The sequence below is a fragment of the Vitis riparia genome, chromosome 16 (genome assembly GCF_004353265.1).
Source record: "Vitis riparia cultivar Riparia Gloire de Montpellier isolate 1030 chromosome 16, EGFV_Vit.rip_1.0, whole genome shotgun sequence".
NCBI lineage: Eukaryota > Viridiplantae > Streptophyta > Magnoliopsida > Vitales > Vitaceae > Vitis > Vitis riparia.
Window position 1 is genome coordinate 3,137,071 of NC_048446.1, and position 18,779 is coordinate 3,155,849.

Below are 18,779 nucleotides of genomic sequence, written 5' to 3' on the forward strand. Positions count from 1 at the left end.
AGTGATATTATAAAGACTTGGTTTATTGACAATGACAAAGATTTTGCGAGGAGGTGGACACAAAATAGCACCCACAAAACCCCATTTTCCCAAATTTTCCATTCACCAGCCATCCACATTCTCTAGGCCCCCGGAATCTGTTTTGTCTCTCTAAGAAAATATATTTTTTCTGCTAATTTCTCTCTCTAGAAACTGATTGAATTCGCTGGGGGTGATTGTAGGTCACATAGAGAGAGTAGGAGTACATACGCACAACAACAATACTCTTCTCAATCACTATAAAAGGAGAGGGAAAAGAGGAGAGAGAAAAAAAAAGGAGGAAGGGAAAATCCATATTCAAAGCCTCCCTCTCTCTTTCTCTCTCATCAGTCTGCTTCATTTTGAAGCTGTCTTGAGTTTCTCTCTCTAGACCCATCGTCTCTCTCTAGAATCCACTTCTGGGTTCGCTTTGTTTCTCTCGAACCTTCTAAAAGCTAGGGTTTTCAAAACGCTCGTGTCCGTACACTCAGCCCTGCTCTAGGGTTTATCCGATTTCTGTTTTTTTTTTAATCATGGCGGCCGAGAAGCTTAGGGATTTGAGCCAGCCGATTGATGTGGCGCTGCTCGACGCTACCGTCGCGGCCTTCTACGGCACTGGATCTAAGGAGGAGGTGGGGTTGCTTTTGGGTTTTTGGTTTTGGTTTTGGTTTGTTTTCGTCTCTCTTTGGAGTGTGTTTAGTTCCCAAGGAAATGTGGGAGGGGAGAGGGAATTGTAGTTTTTCCGAACTTGATTAAATCATGCCGCTTTGGGAGTGGGTTTGGTGTTGATTTTCTTGCGAGCCAAACGGGGGGTTTAGTGTTTGGTGAATTTTGCGATCTGTATTTTGTTGGATTTGTCTTGATTTTCTCGCTGTTTTGCCTTTGCTCCAAAACCCTCTGTTTGGTTGCCAAGAAAGTCGCGGGCAAGGGAAAAGGTGGGAAATTTGAGGTTTGCATTTGCGGTCGTTGGGTTGTTTGTAAAATGGGGGATTGAAGATAGTTGAGTCGACTACTTGTTTTTGTGGGAACTGAAAAATCAGATTTTATCATTATTGTTACTTTGAGTTTCACTTTATCGGTAAGCAGCGGAGTGTTATTGTTGCTCAGGTTTGTCCTTAAACCATCTGATTGGCTGCTGAGAAAGTTGTGGAGGGGGGAAGGTGCAAATTTGAGATTTTTCCTTGCTGGTTGTTGATAAAATGGGGAACTCAACTTAATCGAGTTGACTCTGTTTGTATGGAAACTGAAAATAAAGAGCTTATGATTCGTTTTGTTTTACTTTCTTTTAGTTATTTTCATTGGTTTCTCAGTAACCAAACATACCATTAGTATTGTGCATTAATTTTGCTTTAGGCGGGAAAAGCACTTTTTTGGGTTAACTTTGTTTTTTTATATGAGTTCTCTTATTAATTCTGATGTGTTTCTAGCACTTAAAATTTTCTTATCCACTGTTTGGTAGTCGCTCCTTTTTTGGGTGCATGCTATTTCTATGCCATTTTTTTCCCAAATTTTTTTCTCTATTCTGGTGCTTAAACTTGATTGAATTCAATGATGCTTTGCTTGGAAGGAATAAATGGAAATGAAACACAATGATTTTGATATCTGTGAAAGCAAGCTGAATTATGTATTAACAATCATTTGGCTTCCATGGGAACCACACAGTAGAAAATTTGAAGTTCAATCTCTTTTTTCCAATGGAGTAAACTGTATATGGTCCTGAAATTGTATTTTAGAAATCATTTTTTTTTTGGTTTTATGTATTCATAGTTTGTTTTATATCATAGTGAAATTACTCAGAAAATTCACGGTTTTGTCTCAATTCTCCTAGAAATATCAATGGTTGCAGTTGTATTTTTATTCATGCCATCAAGTTCTTTTGAATCTATGTCAAGTAGCATCCACCCATTTTTCAAGGGGTAAAACATATGACATAACCCATCTAATTACTTTTATTGTAAAGATAAAAAATAAAACAGAAATTTTATGCGAGTGGGCCCCATGATAACCGGATTTACTCTTTTAACTTCTCTTGTATATACCGGCTTTTTAAAATCTTCTCTCCCCCCTTACTCTTTATTCTTAACTCTTTATTTCCTTATAATTCACGCCTTATTTTCCATGCACGTGGAATGTGTGTTTCTTTAGTACTAAGTAAAAGTTTCCTTTTGAACTGTAATTATCAAGAATAAGTGGATAATTTTTAACTGAATCTGGTCGGAGGACTTCTGTTTTTAGCCTATGATTTGGAATGCTCCTTTTCTAAAACTAGGATTTGCATAGAATAGAAATGGGGTATATATGATTGTAATAATTGGATTGTCTCAATAAAAAAGAGGGTTAGAAATCATTTGCTATTTGCTTAGTTGTCAATTAATAGTTGATTCATTTGGAGTTGTCAATAAAAAATAACTAATTTTTTTCTTGATATCCCTTTTTCATGCTGGATAATGGTGATGCAGAGGACAGCTGCAGACCAGATTTTGAGGGAGCTGCAAAACAATCCAGATATGTGGCTTCAAGTAGTTCATATTCTACAAAGCACTCAGAATCTAAACACCAAGTTCTTTGCCTTGCAGGTCAGTTTGTGTCCTTCTGCAGAAGTACCTAATTATTCCATTTCTAGATAGGTCAAAACCATTCTAGCGTGGTGCTAAAATGCATTTGGAGGTTAGGGGGGGATGAGTCTTAAATTTATCATTGACCCCTCAACAAACAGAAATTTTGTAATCAGGTACTGGTTTGGGTTAACTTGCATAGCTCAGAAGTACTTATTTTAGGTTTACTTCTGGGTGCTTCTGAGTGAGTCATATGGTCGGTCAATAGGTTGTATCAGAGTAATGGAATATTTTTTAGCTTGACGTATGAAGTTCTTTGAGCAGAATGATTAGATGCACTTCAGAATCAGCAAACTACATTTGTCACTGGGTTTGTGAATGGTTAACTTATGCCTATACGCACTGTATGGTTCTTTCAGTGCTTTACACCCAAAAGCATGAAAACATTAGCTTTTACGGTTGAAAACCACAGTGACTCAGTCAAATTTTTTATCTTATGGTTTTCTGTACAGTTTTTTCTGGCTTTGAAAATGGGACCTTTTTTTTTTTTTTGTGCATATTTGGTGAGTATTGTGTTTCCTTTCAGTCCCTGTAACTTAAATATGAGCTCACGAGTTTCGAATTCAAGGTTTCAGTTAACAATTTAAAAGTTGGCAGAGGAGGTATAAACATGCATAGAATTCTTAGGGAAAGATTGGGTCATGGACCTTATGGTCACCATTTTTATTAATTTACATTTCCTGTAATTATACATAAATTTTGATTTGGGGTTTCTGTTAACACTTTTTATATTGCCTATAAAAACAATGCTATCCAACTTTGGCTCAAAATGGTCTTGCAGTTTGAGAAGGGCTTGCCTTTAGTTTTATTTTGGATGACAAGAGTTCACATTTGCCCTCTTGGGCTTCCATCGGAGATAGATAGCTTTGATCTGTTGCATATGGATTTTACTTGCCAAGTGTAGTGCCATGAGAGGAAATGAGTAGATTCTAGCTGACGAACTGGGTGTTAATCATTTCATTTTTTTTTTTTGCTTATTTTCTTCCGCTGCATATGTGGCAACAATGGTCATCAGTGAAACTAAGGCATTGTAGCCACTGAACAGGATGTGATACATCCGAGTCATTCCCTCCCATATCTGAGGTGTTAATTTTGAGAGAATATTCTGTGTTTTAAATAAAGGTTATCATTTGATAGCTATGTACAATCAGGTATATGGCTTTGACTTGTTGCAAGTGCATTTCAGAGGCTGATGCTCTCTGCCTCTGGGAAAATCAGAATATTCTAGCTATGGATGTAAAACTTGAAAATACCATTTTCTTCTGTTGTTTCCCCATATTTGTTGTGGTGATCTGAGGGGGCATTTATGTGCTTTTACATCAGGTCCTTGAGGGTGTTATTAAGTATAGGTGGAACGCATTGCCTGTTGAACAACGGGATGGGATGAAGAATTACATTTCTGAAGTCATTGTCCAGGTATAATTCACATAGCATGCTTCTTTCCTATAAAGGTTTTGACATGCTTTCCTTCTTCTTTTTTCTCCCCTCTTGTGGCATTTGCTTCATTTCCTTATTTGTTTTTGCCTTTGATCGAACTTGCATAGCTTTCAAGCAATGAGGCCTCATTTCGGCGAGAGAGGCTGTATGTCAACAAGCTCAATATCATCTTGGTTCAGGTAAGCCTGTCTCTCTTTCATAAAATAATGGTTTCTTAGAAGAGTGATTTTGGTTATTGAGAACACAACAACTTGGATTTCTCTTTTAATTTTGGTATAAATTTTTTATAATCATTGTTTAAGCAAGCCAATGTTGCCTAGTGATGATTAGGCAGTTAAGCTTCTGGTTTTTATGGTTGTTCTTTTTGCCTTTCTAGTTTGTAGATGTATTTCTGCCCTTTGAAAGCTTGGTGCTTGTGGTTTTCTTTGAGATATTTTGGATCTAATTAGTTGAGTTTATTCTATAACCCAATTATCATGTGGCCTATGAAAATACAGGTTTTGAAGCATGAGTGGCCAGCAAGATGGCGAAGCTTCATTCCTGATCTTGTTTCGGCAGCAAAAACTAGTGAAACGATTTGTGAAAATTGCATGGCTATTTTGAAAGTAAGTCCATGGAGATTTTCATCTCTTCCTGATAAAATTTGGCTGGGCATATATGGATGACATAAATTCTTGCTTTTCAGCTTCTAAGTGAGGAGGTTTTTGATTTCTCAAGGGGAGAAATGACTCAACAGAAGATCAAAGAGCTTAAACAATCTCTAAACAGGTAATTTGTCTATGGCCCTTGGAACCCCTCAGGATTATGTCGGGTGAAGTGCTCCTGGCTGTTGCATCCATGAGTTTTGTCTGTGCCTTGTTTACTGCTTTAAGATTTTTGACTTGTAGGCTTGCAACTGTTTGTATGTAATGAGCAAGCCAAGACATGCAATTTGTAATGTTTTACATATTTGGCAATGTTGTAAGATACGCTTAAACCATTGAATTTGTTCAAGAAATAGAGTTTGTTTAATTGTGTCTACTCAACTTATTTATTTGATTTGGGCTCGTGCTTATGAGATCTGTAGTATTTATTGTGTGATGGCAACTCTTTTTTTATTTTATTTTTATTATTTTTAAACCATTTATAGTGATTCAGGCAAGTAACCAACCTTTGCTATTACTCCTAGCAATTTCTTAATGTTATTTCCTCCCAGCTTCACTGGCTTGAGAACTTGATGTTCAATTTAACTCTTTACATTGGAAAACACTCTATCAGAAAACTGAGAAAATACTCTTGCTGGATAAATAAGGAAGCAAAAATATTCTTTGGCAGTGAGGACTCTTGAGATTTTTAGGATCCCTAAATACTATTTTGTGAATTGGCTAAGCAATAGCAGGAACAGTTTACTGTCTGTTCTTTGTTTGTAATCCAATTTAAAGTCAAAAGTTGTTTTTGATGCTCTAATACCTTTTAATACAAATTTTCCTGAAGTTCTTGGACTAGTCTGATTATCATGAGCTGTTGTGGCTACTTTTTTTTTGCATGTATAGCAGTTTTAGCTTCTGTATAAGATTGTAGTTTTGTGGACAGCCTTAGCTATCAGCTTGTCACCTTTTAGTATTCAATTTTTTGGTAAGATCCTTTAATATTCAATTTGCTATTTATTTTTATCATTTATCTTACTAAGGATTTTTTTGGATTTATTTGCAGCGAGTTTCAGCTCATTCATGAGTTATGCTTATATGTACTATCAGCATCTCAAAGAACTGAACTTATACGGGCAACGCTGGCTACATTGCATGCTTTTCTCTCATGGATTCCTTTGGGCTATATTTTTGAATCACCGCTGGTTTGTGCAATGCTCTTCCATGGTTCATGTTGAATTTGATGAGAATCAATTTATCTGTAACCTTGCAGTACTTGTATTTGGTGTAAAAATTTTGGAATCTTTCAGTTAAGAGTTAAATAACTGCCTGAATATGTACTTCGTTGTATGTGTCAGCTGGAAACGCTCCTAAAATTTTTTCCTGTCCCATCATATCGGAATCTCACCCTCCAGTGTTTGACAGAGGTATATTAACATTCCATTTTTCAGATAAATCTGTACAATGCCTTTGCTTGTTATCTTCAGGGTATATAACATTTTTTGTTCTTGATGTTCACAGGTTGCAGCCCTTAATTTTGGGGACTTCTATAACCTTCAGTATGTGAAAATGTATAACATATTCATGGTCCAGTTACAGGTAAGCCAAAAACAAGGATTTCACCTAAATGTGGTTTAGAGCTACATTTGAACTTTCTAAGTTTATTTCCTGGGTTGCTTAGATTTATTGGAGTTTGTTCCTTATTTTTTCTCTTGTTTGTCATTCATTTTATCTGCATTTTATTTATTTGAATTTATTATTTTATCTTTGTTGCCTTTTGCGTGCACCTTTGATTTTCTTCAGTCTATTCTTCCAACTACTACAAACATACCTGAGGCTTATGCACATGGCTCTAGTGAGGAGCAGGTAATGTTTCCAATATGTGGGTATTTGTTTTGTTTTGTTTTTTGTTTTTTCGTATGTCTCTAACCAATTTGTATATTTTCTTTGTTTCTTCAGGCATTTATTCAGAACCTTGCTCTATTTTTCACCTCATTTTATAAGGTTGGTTTCATTTCTTGCTTTTAGGGGTTTGTTAGCCAGGCAATAGGAAAAAACATGCTGATACCCCTCTTTTCCTATTCAGTCTCATATTCGAGTGCTGGAATCTAGTCAAGAGAACATATCTGCACTCCTACTGGGTCTTGAGTATCTCATTGGCATCTCATATGTGGATGACACTGAAGTTTTCAAGGTATGATTGTTGTTGTTATATATCTGTTCACCTTTTTCTCTTTGTAATTAAGCTCTCAAGTTTATAGTTGGACCTGGCATCATTGAACAGGTTTGTCTGGACTATTGGAACTCCTTAGTTTTGGAGCTGTTTGAGGCACACCATAATTTAGATAATCCTGCAGTGGCTGCAAATATGATGGGACTGCAGGTAAAGTAAATTTTTTTTTATTGGTAGATCATGATCCTGTAATATTTTAGGACAAGGTAGATTTGCTTTAGGATTTCAAGGATTTCTTTCTTGAACTTGTGTTGTAGTTCTTTGCTCCTGTATTTTGGATTTGAGATTACATATATGAAGACATAGCGCACCCTTGTCCCTTTATTTTGTTTTCACCTGCACAACTGTTGTTTCCCACAGCTGGTAAAAGAGAGAATGTCTAATGAATTTTGTTAGGAAAATTCCTATCACAAAGAAAAATTTAATAGAAAGGTCCTTCAGTGACTTCTCTGCACTTGAAACTGAGTTCAAAGCCAATGCCATCATCTCCTCAATAGGAGGAAGTTAGCTAGCTAGACTTGGGAACCGAGTTACCTGAAAGTGTGGGAATCCATGGAGTATTCCTCAATGACTTGGACAAGGTACTACTCTTTGGGCCTGCTTAATCCGATGCCACTTATCAGTTATGGCCTCATTAGGATCTTGTCATCAAACCAGAGAGGTATCTCCCACCTTGAGGCATGTCTAACAATGTAAGCTTAAACCTTTTGGAATGGATTCTCTGTGTTAGGAAGAGAATTTTTGTTGAATTTCTCATTTTTGGGTTCAAGTATCATTTCATCACCATGTTTACTAATTAGGTGACAAGGATTATTTTACCTTATTATGATAATTTGTCATAACATTTTCTGTAGGCCTTCTTATTTCTGCATTATAATACCCATTGCCTGGTTTCATGCATGTTGGTATATTTGTCAATAAATATTACATTGGCTCCTGCTGCTTGTCTGAGTCTTCATATGGTCTGTGGAATGTTTGTACTTGTCTTTTTTCTATGGAAAAATTTATACTCATGCCAACTTCCATTTGTGTGCTGAATCGACAGATACCATTGATCCCTGGTATGGTTGATGGCCTTGGTTCTCAACTTCTGCAGCGGCGGCAGCTTTATTCTGGTCCTATGTCAAAGTTGAGATTGCTTATGATCTGTCGTATGGCTAAGCCTGAAGAAGTTCTGATTGTTGAAGATGAAAATGGGAATATTGTTCGTGAAACTATGAAAGACAATGATGTCCTTGTTCAGTATAAGGTATTCAATTTATATCTGAAAAATAAAGCATCAAATCTATACATATATATTTGTTAGAGTGTGGGGATAGTATAATTCTTCCATATCGATTTACCCATTGTTCATCAGTTGGTTAGGGCATTGTGATCCTTAAAAAACAAAATTACTCAATTTAGCAGTTACTTTTCTGGTTGCTTATCAAAAAAAAAAAAAAAGAAAAAAGAATTTAGCAGTTATTTTTATGAACACAAGACTGATTTTTGGAAAAAAAAGAAAAGGAGAATGGGAATGTTGTCAAGAACATTGTTATTTTTGTTCTATAGATGGAGCTCAATGATTTTTTCACAAGACGTGTGAATTCAGTTATGTTTCTTTGAATTGGTTCTTGTTTGTTTGTCTGTCAGGGTTTTAGAAGTTCCTACAGGAAAAGTTCAAATTAAATGACTTGGCTATTGTTATAGAAATTAACAGAATAATGGTTGCTGTGTGAGTAAGCTAAGGTGGATGAGTAGGTGGACAGCATCCTGAATCATCTTTTAGAATTTGGATTGCTCTTGTAATACATAAGATGTTATATATGGGAATTGTTTTACATTTTACTTCATCTTGTGTATCTATTTCTAAATTTTTACCTTATTTATATTTTACCTTATTTACCTTTCTTCCTGCAGATTATGAGAGAAACTCTGATCTATTTGTCACACCTTGATCATGAGGATACTGAAAAGCAGGTATGGAGTTATGATCTAATTTGTTTTTATATTTGCTTGTAAGGAAAACTAACACATTATGTGCTTTTATTTCTCTTCCTTAGATATACTTTCACTCCTATCTATCTACTATGATTCCAATTATATAAGAATCTGTTTTTTTTTTTTTTTCAATTGATGACCTTCCACAAATTTGAAATAGATGCAATTTTGTGAACCCGATCTAATCCTCCTAATATGTTTCCACGATTCTCTGCCATGATTACCACTCACTTCCCCCAAGTGCCACCTGTAATCCATCTCTTATGTTTTCTGGTCGCCACAGCCTCTCCTTCTATACCACAAACCTAATGGAAGCCTAGATCTGCTTATTAGGAAGCCGGCAAACTGGTCAATGAGGGAAGCCTCTTCCCTAGTTGATTTTGTTGGGGATTTCATGTTCCCTTGACTTTAAGGCATGATTTCCTTGGGGCTAGGAAGCTAAAGATGTTCTACTTGGTGGATTTTTATTTGCTCTTTTGTATGCTCCTGTACGTTTTCCTTTTTTGGTAGGTTTTCTTGTTCTTTATTGTTTTGTACAAATTGTTAGTTCTATCTAATATGAATATGGTTTTTTATATCAAACAATTTCTGCTCTGTAAAATACGATCGTCTCAACTGCATAAAGCAGCTGGGAGATTTCTTAACTTTCTCATTTGTCACCAGCCTCATTCACAGGCCTGTTCACAAGCCTGCTAATGACCTCCATAACTATAATAATGACCTTCATAACTATAATCAACAGGAACAGATACAGTTTCCCTTTGCATTTTCTCTAAATCCCTTTGATCTTGCTCAACATGTGTAAGTGGTATCCTGTATATGTACCACTAACAATTAATTGCCTTGGTCTTCATATAATTTCTGAACATGAATATATTTTTTTCTTTCTCTTTGGTGTATATAGATGCTGAAAAAATTAAGTAAGCAGCTGAAAGGTGAGGATTGGACATGGAATAACTTAAATACATTATGCTGGGCAATAGGATCCATATCCGGTTCCATGATGGAAGAACAGGTATAATTCTTTCCATGTTTAGCTTGAGATCCTGTATAAACAAGATGATGAGACTACCTTTGCTTAGTTCACACCATTTTATTCTTTTCTGTGCTGTTACTGTGATTCGCTCCTTGTTTCATTTTTAGATAAGTGAGGATTGTCTTGTGATGTCAATTGAATTATACTTTTAACAATGTCAACTAGTTCATTTTTGGTAAATAATATTTGTGCCTTTAGATAATTGTTCCGATTTTATTCTGGCTTCATGCTTCATTTTAGAATATCCTCACAAATTTTACCAAACTGGAGAACTTTCCAGTGAGCAAAGTTTGATAGGGTCCAATATCACCTTTTAAACAGCAGGTTCAGGTCTGTAGTTGACTCTACATGGATCCAATGTCATATGGATGTTTAGAAATGAAGCACCTTTTAGAGATTATTCACATGTTCTACGTGTAGAGAAATGAAGCACCTTATTGAGACTATTCTCTAAGAATTGGATTGAAGGTAGACACATTTTCTATCTGTATTTTTAACTAAACTCTGAGGATTACTTGTGCTTTATTATAGGATTCAATGTCCTGGTATTGTGCGTCTAGATGTAATGAAATGGAATTTTTATAGAAGCTGATAGACATGTAAAACATTTTTTATTTGATGCAATGCCAGAATTGTCCATACTGAGATGGCTAATTTATAAAAACATTTTTTCCTTCTCATGTTCTCTTTAACCTTAATATACACCTCTTGTTTCTAATAAAAAGAATAAAAAATTTGGAAGAACTTTTGGCATACCCTAAACTTTTTTTTCTCTGGTCCTTTCTCTAGCTTTGGCTTTTCCTCATTGTGGTCTTTACATCTGTAGGATTAATCATACTTTTGCTTTATTTGATGGCTATCTCATCTTTCTTTGTATTTCTTTTCTCTATCTTAAGAAAATTTCTTGTGTTTGAAAGAAAAAGATTCTTAATATTACGTGGTTTCTGCAAATTTGCTTAACTGTTTGAGATGGAATCTTCATCCATTCCAAACAAATAGGTGGTATTTTTTTTTTCTTTTTTTATCCTTCTGTTTAAGCATTTACTTTGATTCTGGGATTTATATGGACCATTTTTCACTATCTTGAATTTTGGCAGGAAAACAGATTTCTGGTGATGGTCATCCGTGATTTACTGAATTTATGTGAAATCACAAAAGGAAAAGATAACAAGGCCGTCATTGCAAGCAACATCATGTAAGAATTTATGATGTTAAAGTTGGTCATGACAATCTCCATTAGGGTTCTATGTGGTCCTTTTCAATTCTTGATCAGGGTATAGGTGCTCTGGACCTTTATGTAGTTGAAAAATTAGTACAAGTGATTGTCTCAGTTATGCCTCTTGTTGGCAATTGGACAACTATAAATAATCAGATCTTTGGTATCTCTCCTGTAAAACTAAATTATAGGTCTGCTCAAAATTTCCAGTTTATATTTTAATTCTTTTTGGTTGGATTGGCAGGTATGTTGTTGGACAATACCCAAAATTTCTGAGGGCCCATTGGAAGTTCTTGAAAACTGTTGTGAATAAGTTATTTGAGTTCATGCATGAGACACATCCTGGAGTTCAGGTATTATTACTATCCCATTATTTTCCTCCAAGATATTGCACATCTGATAGTCATTTGCAGGTTTCATGTTGTTAGAACTTTACTTTCATGCTCTATATATTAGTAGTATTTTTCATGTAATAGACCTTTATATCTGATAGAAAAAATCCCATGGCTCTGGATCACAGAGATCTTTCTTTTCGGAATGCTTTGAGTTCCATCCTTTCTTCCCTTGTCAGTTTGCCCTCCTTTCCTGAAATAGGACTTTCTGATTTATATTGCTTGGAATGGCTACTTATATTAAAAACTTTTATCTAGTTGCAGAAATGTTTACAAAAGCATCTGAGGCTGTTGCCTGAATTAGTATTTGCATATGATGCTTAATTATAACTTCCATGCATCTCTTTCAGGACATGGCCTGCGATACATTCTTGAAAATTGTCCAGAAGTGCAAACGTAAATTCGTTATTATACAGGTGAATTTACTTTTATTGCTCCTCTTTTAGATTGTGTGGCTGATATTATGTTTCTCTGGTTAAAAATAGTCCTTGTCTTAATTATTTGAGGTAACACATCACTAGGGGAATTGTTTTAGCCCAATGGTGATTTGCTTCTCTTATTATTAATTTGATGAGAAACTTATGTTATTTTCAGGTTGGTGAAAATGAACCATTTGTATCCGAATTACTATCAGGCCTTCCATCAACTATTGCAGATCTTGAGCCTCACCAAATCCATACTTTTTATGAATCTGTATGTAGATCATAATCTTGATTTTATTTGCAAAGTTGCTTTGTTGTAAGATTATTCCCTTATTTTTTATTTATTTTATTTGTAGGTTGGTCATATGATCCAAGCAGAATCTGATCCCCAGAAGAGGGATGAGTATCTGCAGAGGTTGATGGAACTCCCAAATCAGGTATGTTTTAAATTGCATTATTAGAGTTTGATCTCACCATTTCTGTGTCTCTCAAGAGCGCACATGTGTGAAGTGATGCTGGAACTTTGTGGCTTTAGTCTTGTGCTTAGGGACTTGTTTTATTATGCAGAAATGGGCTGAAATTATTGGACAGGCACGCCAAAGTGTTGATTTCCTGAAGGATCAAGATGTGATCCGGACTGTGCTTAATATATTGCAGGTATAATATCTGTGACACATGAGAAGTGGAAGCAGGATTTGCAGCCTGATTATTTGATAGAATGAGTACAGCTATATGTTTTTTTATTTTTTATTTTATTTTATTGATAACATGGGGAAGGGGTGCATTGGTGCCTCTGGACTATTTGTTTTCTTAGTAAACATTCCATTTTGTTTTACATAGATCCTGTCTAATAAGAAGTTTTATATAGATCTGAAGACATAAATATGTTTGACAATGAAATGAAGAGTTGAAAATAAATAAATTTCAGTTATTGCTAAGTATTGTGGTAATCATCCAAAATGGTGACAATAAAACCATTTATATATATATATATAGGTCATTGTTGAAATCCTGAAAATTATTAGTATGGTTATAGTATGGTACTCATTTGCAAGTGCTATGAGGGAGAAGAACAGTATGCTTCATTTCAGATTGTATGTGATACAAATTATTCCATCCCTGTTTGACATCCAAATGCCCTTATTGAAATTTCCAATACAAAACCCCCCTCCCCCCCACATATACACATATTAATAATTGGCCTTGCTCTTTTTTCTCTCAAATTTCATGCTGTCTTTTCAGTTTATTTTCTTATCAAATGAATTAAAAAGTTAGGAATTTTGGGTGAACTTAGTGGATAATTTCTTGTCTAGTGTACATGCAGTTTTATAATGTATTAATGCACTGTGTATTTCCACAAAGCGAACTTGATCTGTATCATTGATTTGACATTTTTGGTTCTTTGGCTTCATCTCCTAGCAAGGAGTAGAAAACCATTTTGTGATTATTTGCAGATTTTCTGGAACTATAGACTATGATGTTATTTTTAAATTGTGTTACAGTGAGGAGTGCTTGGTTGTGGTGCATTTATCCAGAATCTCACATGTGGAAGATAAATGAAATTATGTCAGAATGATAAGGGTCTCCTCCTCCATATAGTGCTTGTTAGAGTCACACACAGTTTTCTGGACTTAAAATTCCCTGAATTTATTGCAGAAAAGGAAAAAAAGAACATAGTTTTTCACAAATAATCTTTTTTATCATCCCGATGATGGCCCTTTCTTGATAGATTGTTCCTTTATATAGTCCTCCCAGTGCATTGTTTATGGTTTGTTAGCTTGTAGATCAGACCATTATGGTATCTTTAATGATGAATTCTTTGTTCTGGGTTGGTGATTTGTATTTTTTATTTTTCGATTCACTGCCTCATGAAGATTAAAGTGTAACCTTTGAGACAATTCTTTTGCAGACAAATACAAGTGTTGCCACTTCACTTGGAACATATTTCTTATCACAAATTACGCTGATATTTTTGGACATGCTTAACGTGTACAGGTATATATTTTCAAGTAAAATTTAAACTTAAAAGATTGTCAGCTATATCAACTTTGATATATTGAGCATACCAGCCTTAAGAAGGGCCACTGGCACGTGAACTAATGTTTCGTTTTCATGACTTCCCAATGCTTGCAACAGAATGTACAGTGAGCTTATATCGAATAGCATTGCTGAAGGAGGGCCCTTTGCCTCTAAAACGTCCTATGTAAAGCTTTTGCGGTAAGACCAATTATCAAGATATTGTCTCAATTTCGCCATATAATATAGATGTGACATAGCATATCATATTCAGTATCAGTTTATACGCTTTCTGGACAATGCATTGATTAATATAGTGAAGATTAATCTGTATACTGTTATAAGCATTATGAGTTCTTGTGCAGCACCCTTTTTCTTGCTAGGTGGTACCATCTAATAGATTTTTCTTGCCTATCAAAGAAACAACCGAGTGTGAGGTTTCATATTTAGATAAAAATTTAAATTCAATGGAACATGCAAAAGTCAAATTATGCACTTGTCTTCTTTTATTATAAATTGTATTATGTGTGATGCCCATAGCAGATAATTTAGGCTCCTAGTTTTAATGTTTATCCTTGTGTTTTTTAAATATTGAAGAAAAAGTTTAATACTTAGGTCCCATTTGATGTAGTGGGCATAAAAGGTTTGTTTACTTTCTTTTACCATTACAATATCTTTAAGATAAGTGTAAGAATTTATTTCAAGAAATATAGGTTTAGGACTAATAAATTTTTAAAAAAAAACTGAAAGAAATTCTTTGTATATGTGGGAGACACATGTCAATCATGATATCATGTTTGTAAGTTATTGATAACTGTTTGTATAACCTACAAGTTTCTTTTTGCCCCCCTCTGTGCTGCTTGGAACAGGTCAGTTAAGAGGGAGACTCTCAAGCTCATTGAGACATTTTTGGACAAGGCTGAAGATCAGCCACAAATTGGAAAGCAATTTGTTCCTCCAATGATGGATCCTGTTCTTGGTGACTACGCAAGGAATGTACCTGATGCTAGGGAATCAGAAGTTTTGTCACTTTTTGCAACAATAATAAACAAGTACTATATCTTTTTCTCATCGTGTTCATTATAATGTATTTCTGTGAATTAGTTAGTGGGAGATGGCTCCAATTACAAATGACCAACTATGAGAAAACTAGATATTATACAGTCCCTAGTTTTTTTTTTTAGTGTTTCTTTCTTTTTAACTTTGTGAAAGTCCCTCTTGTAGGTTTACCTGGGTAGCAGTTCCAATATGGTGTAGGTTTTCTATAACACTTATCGGTTACACACATTCCCCTTTTTTGTATAGAAACATTTGTATATAGAAGTGCTAGATAGTGCATCTGGAAGCAGCAACTCCTGTCATGTCATCCCCAGCAGTCCGACCAATATTATCTAAAATATTAAGATTGGCTTGAATTCAGCTATTTATCCATGTTCACAAGATTTAAATATTATATTTGCTGTCCATATTCCTACTGTAAAATAAATATTTTAATGATTTAGTGCTTAGCATACTGGAGAACAATCCAATTCTGATGCTACTTTGCCATATATTACTATTTTCTTGCGTGTATTTCTTAGGCGGTCCTCTATTTTTCTTTCATTAGTTTTCCTTGTGAGCTTGCAAGTTCTGATGCTGGGTTTTCTTCTATCTTTGCTGAGCTGCTTTTTTTTGCAAAGTTTAATTTGCTCATTCTGTGCTGCTGGAGACTGATGTTTCTACCACAATCAGCAGACTTCTCTCTTGAAGAATTTGTTAATCCTTTTACTTCAATTTTCTTTTCTAATGTTTCACCTTTTTTTAATCGGTTTCAATAATGTAGGTACAAGGGTGCAATGATAGAGGATGTGCCTCGCATATTTGAAGCCAGTTTTCAATGCACGCTGGAGGTGAGGATGTGGGCTGCTACTTGATTTGTGTTGTTAATCTATGTGTGTATGGTTTTATGTGCCTATACTTGATATCTGTCTCGGAATTTCCAATGTTACTCAAGATTGCTTTTAATTCATAGAAAATAATTTATGAAAAATAGAAGATCCTGAAAAAGCATAAAGAATTAAACGCATGTTTGAGGAGAATGAAGCAGGTACGACATATGGTTTGTACATGCATAGTAGGGTGGAAAAGAAGTTCTGCTGAATGTGCTACTGCCCTGGTCTATCATACTAGACATGTTTTGTTTTATAACATGCAGTTCCATATTAAAAATGTGATATAAAATCTAAGCACCATCATATCCTGCACCAGGGACACTCCCTTGCCTCAATTATGGATTCAATGAACTTCCATAATGTTGCAAGATGATGCGGATTATTTTGAAATGTAACTGTAGTTTTTTCAGCAATTTCTGTTGTCGATTTTTTTTCTTTATTGTTTGGAGGCAATATAATTATATGCTGCTAGATACGATAAGTCATGACATCATTGTGTATAGTTGGTCACCTTCCACACAGGTTATTTAGCAGTGGATGCATATGTTTTGCCTGAGCAATATTGATCTTTCCTTAATTTTCTGCTGCTGTGTACTGCAGATGATTACTAAAAATTTTGAAGATTATCCAGAGCATCGCCTAAAATTCTTCTCCTTACTTCGTGCAATTGCTACACATTGCTTTCCTGCTTTGATTCGGTTATCAAGCCAGGTTGGTGTTGAAATTTTATTCCCCTTCATTAAGTCTCATTTTAGCTTGATTTGTGTCTAAATTCTGTTTATAGTTGTGTTAGTTCTTCTGTTTGAATGTGGATGTAAACAATTGGGTTTTCTTATGTGTATCATTATTATTGTTCATTTTATTTTCCCCTTTCTGATTGCAATGAGCTTATTCTTGTTTGTCTTGTTTTTGGTCTGCATTAGCAATTGAAGCTTGTAATGGACTCAATCATATGGGCTTTCCGGCACACTGAGAGGAATATTGCAGAAACAGGTTTAAACCTTTTATTGGAGATGTTGAAGAACTTTCAGGTGTGGTTTTGTATGTATTCTTGCATTGTCTATTCCATGTGACATGCTGGATACTTACTGGGTTTTGGGTCACTTGACAGGCTTCTGAGTTCTGTAACCAGTTCTACCGAACGTACTTCTTGACAATCGAGCAAGAAATTTTTGCTGTTCTGACAGATACCTTTCACAAACCTGGATTCAAGTTGCATGTCTTAGTACTGCAGCACCTATTTTGCCTGGTAATATATCTCTATATGACTTCTCAGCTGTAGCCAGGAGACAGTTAAATTACAGCTAGTAATGTGATTTCAGGTTGAGTCTGGTGCATTAACAGAGCCTTTATGGGATGTATCTACAGTTGCTTATCCATATCCTAATAACACAATGTTTGTTCGTGAGTATACCATAAAACTCTTGAGTACCTCGTTCCCCAACATGACGACATCTGAGGTATGGAAGATAAGCATTTGTTCAACACCTTCTGTCTTCTTTGGAGATCTCTAACTGGAAGAAAATTTTCAGGTGACCCAATTTGTGACTGGACTATTTGAGTCGAGAAATGACCTCTCAACATTTAAAAATCACATACGAGACTTCCTCGTTCAATCAAAAGAATTCTCTGCTCAGGTAACGCTGCAAATTAGTAAATATTGACTACTTCATTAGGTTGGAGTACCCAAGATAGATATGACTTATAAAAGCCTGGAACTGTCGTATCTTGTCAGCGCAAGCATTTTCATTCTAGTTAACTTTACGTTGCATTTAGGGTTAAACGTACCTCACTTTAAAGCTGCAACTAGGCAGGCTGATTTTAGGAAAATTGATGCTTAAAAGCAAATGGTCAAGTTTATCTGTTCTAGGCTTTGAACACACAGGAAAATCCCACATTTAATCTCCTTTTTGATGAATCTAGCTTCTACTGGCAGCAAAACTTTTATGCTGTTTGCAGTAAGGTCAATAGTGTGCTTATTGTCCACTTATTTGTCTCGACATTGTTCAGCTATTAGTGGGCCTTTTTGTCGGTCTACTTAGGACAAAGCATGAAACGATCTACTTGCTGTCCCTGCATCATTTGGCTTGCAAACCTTCAATGAGAAAATGTGGTATCATCTGGGTGTCATGGATGTTATGTTCACCGACATTGCGTCAGCACCAAGAACATTTGTGTTGAGCAACAACAGTTGTGCTATTGCTGTACAAATAAGGCAAGTAGGGTCTTATTTTAATACTCGCCCATTTGGTGCAGGATAACAAAGATCTCTATGCAGAAGAAGCTGCTGCTCAGAGAGAAAGAGAGCGACAGCGGATGCTTAGTATCCCAGGGCTCATCGCCCCAAATGAGATTCAAGATGAGATGTTGGACTCATAGGTTGTCGGTCTGTCGTTGCTGTCAAATCTAATTTCCTGGTTTTTGACTCTGGAGTTACAATTTGGGCGCGTTGAATCTCAGTTATCACATTCTATGCACATGACACCAGACAGATCAATTTTTTCCCCCTTATTTTTTTCTCCCGTTACCTTTGAAAGATTTTCTTTTAGTTTGAACCAGTGAATCCATGAAGGCGCCCTCGTTCGGAGGCTTTGGCTGCTCGAAAAATACCTCCTACCTCTATTGGCATGGTGTAGAGTATTTTAGGTGCTAATGTAGGGATATAGCGAGTCATTATCCGGTTTCTTGAATGGACCTTGATAGATAATGTATTTCATTAAGGATGGAATGCAAAAATGTTGAAATCACTCTTTCTTCAGGATTTGATGTTTCATCCTTTTAGGTGTAATGTATACTAACTTTGGCGGTTTGTGCAGAAATTTAATTTTTTGTTATTGGTTTGTAGGATACATATAAT

The 18,779-nt window shown here is 35.4% G+C and overlaps 1 protein-coding gene across 1 annotated transcript; it reads left to right on the forward strand.

Moving 5' to 3' along the window:
• The first annotated feature begins 128 nt into the window (after positions 1–128).
• LOC117933446 (protein EXPORTIN 1A) lies at positions 129–18,771 on the forward strand. The gene is made up of 32 exons (XM_034854802.1): positions 129–650; positions 2,478–2,594; positions 3,957–4,049; positions 4,178–4,249; positions 4,568–4,675; positions 4,756–4,838; positions 5,763–5,901; positions 6,055–6,123; positions 6,218–6,295; positions 6,500–6,562; positions 6,656–6,700; positions 6,783–6,890; positions 6,981–7,079; positions 7,975–8,178; positions 8,829–8,888; positions 9,814–9,924; positions 11,043–11,140; positions 11,406–11,514; positions 11,904–11,969; positions 12,148–12,246; positions 12,332–12,412; positions 12,543–12,632; positions 13,885–13,970; positions 14,112–14,192; positions 14,861–15,043; positions 15,814–15,880; positions 16,523–16,633; positions 16,846–16,953; positions 17,034–17,171; positions 17,245–17,382; positions 17,455–17,559; positions 18,179–18,771. Exons 1-32 carry the CDS (start codon positions 552–554, stop codon positions 18,299–18,301), a joined length of 3,231 nt encoding a protein of 1,076 aa, XP_034710693.1. The 5' UTR covers positions 129–551; the 3' UTR covers positions 18,302–18,771.
• The last annotated feature ends 8 nt before the right edge of the window (positions 18,772–18,779 follow it).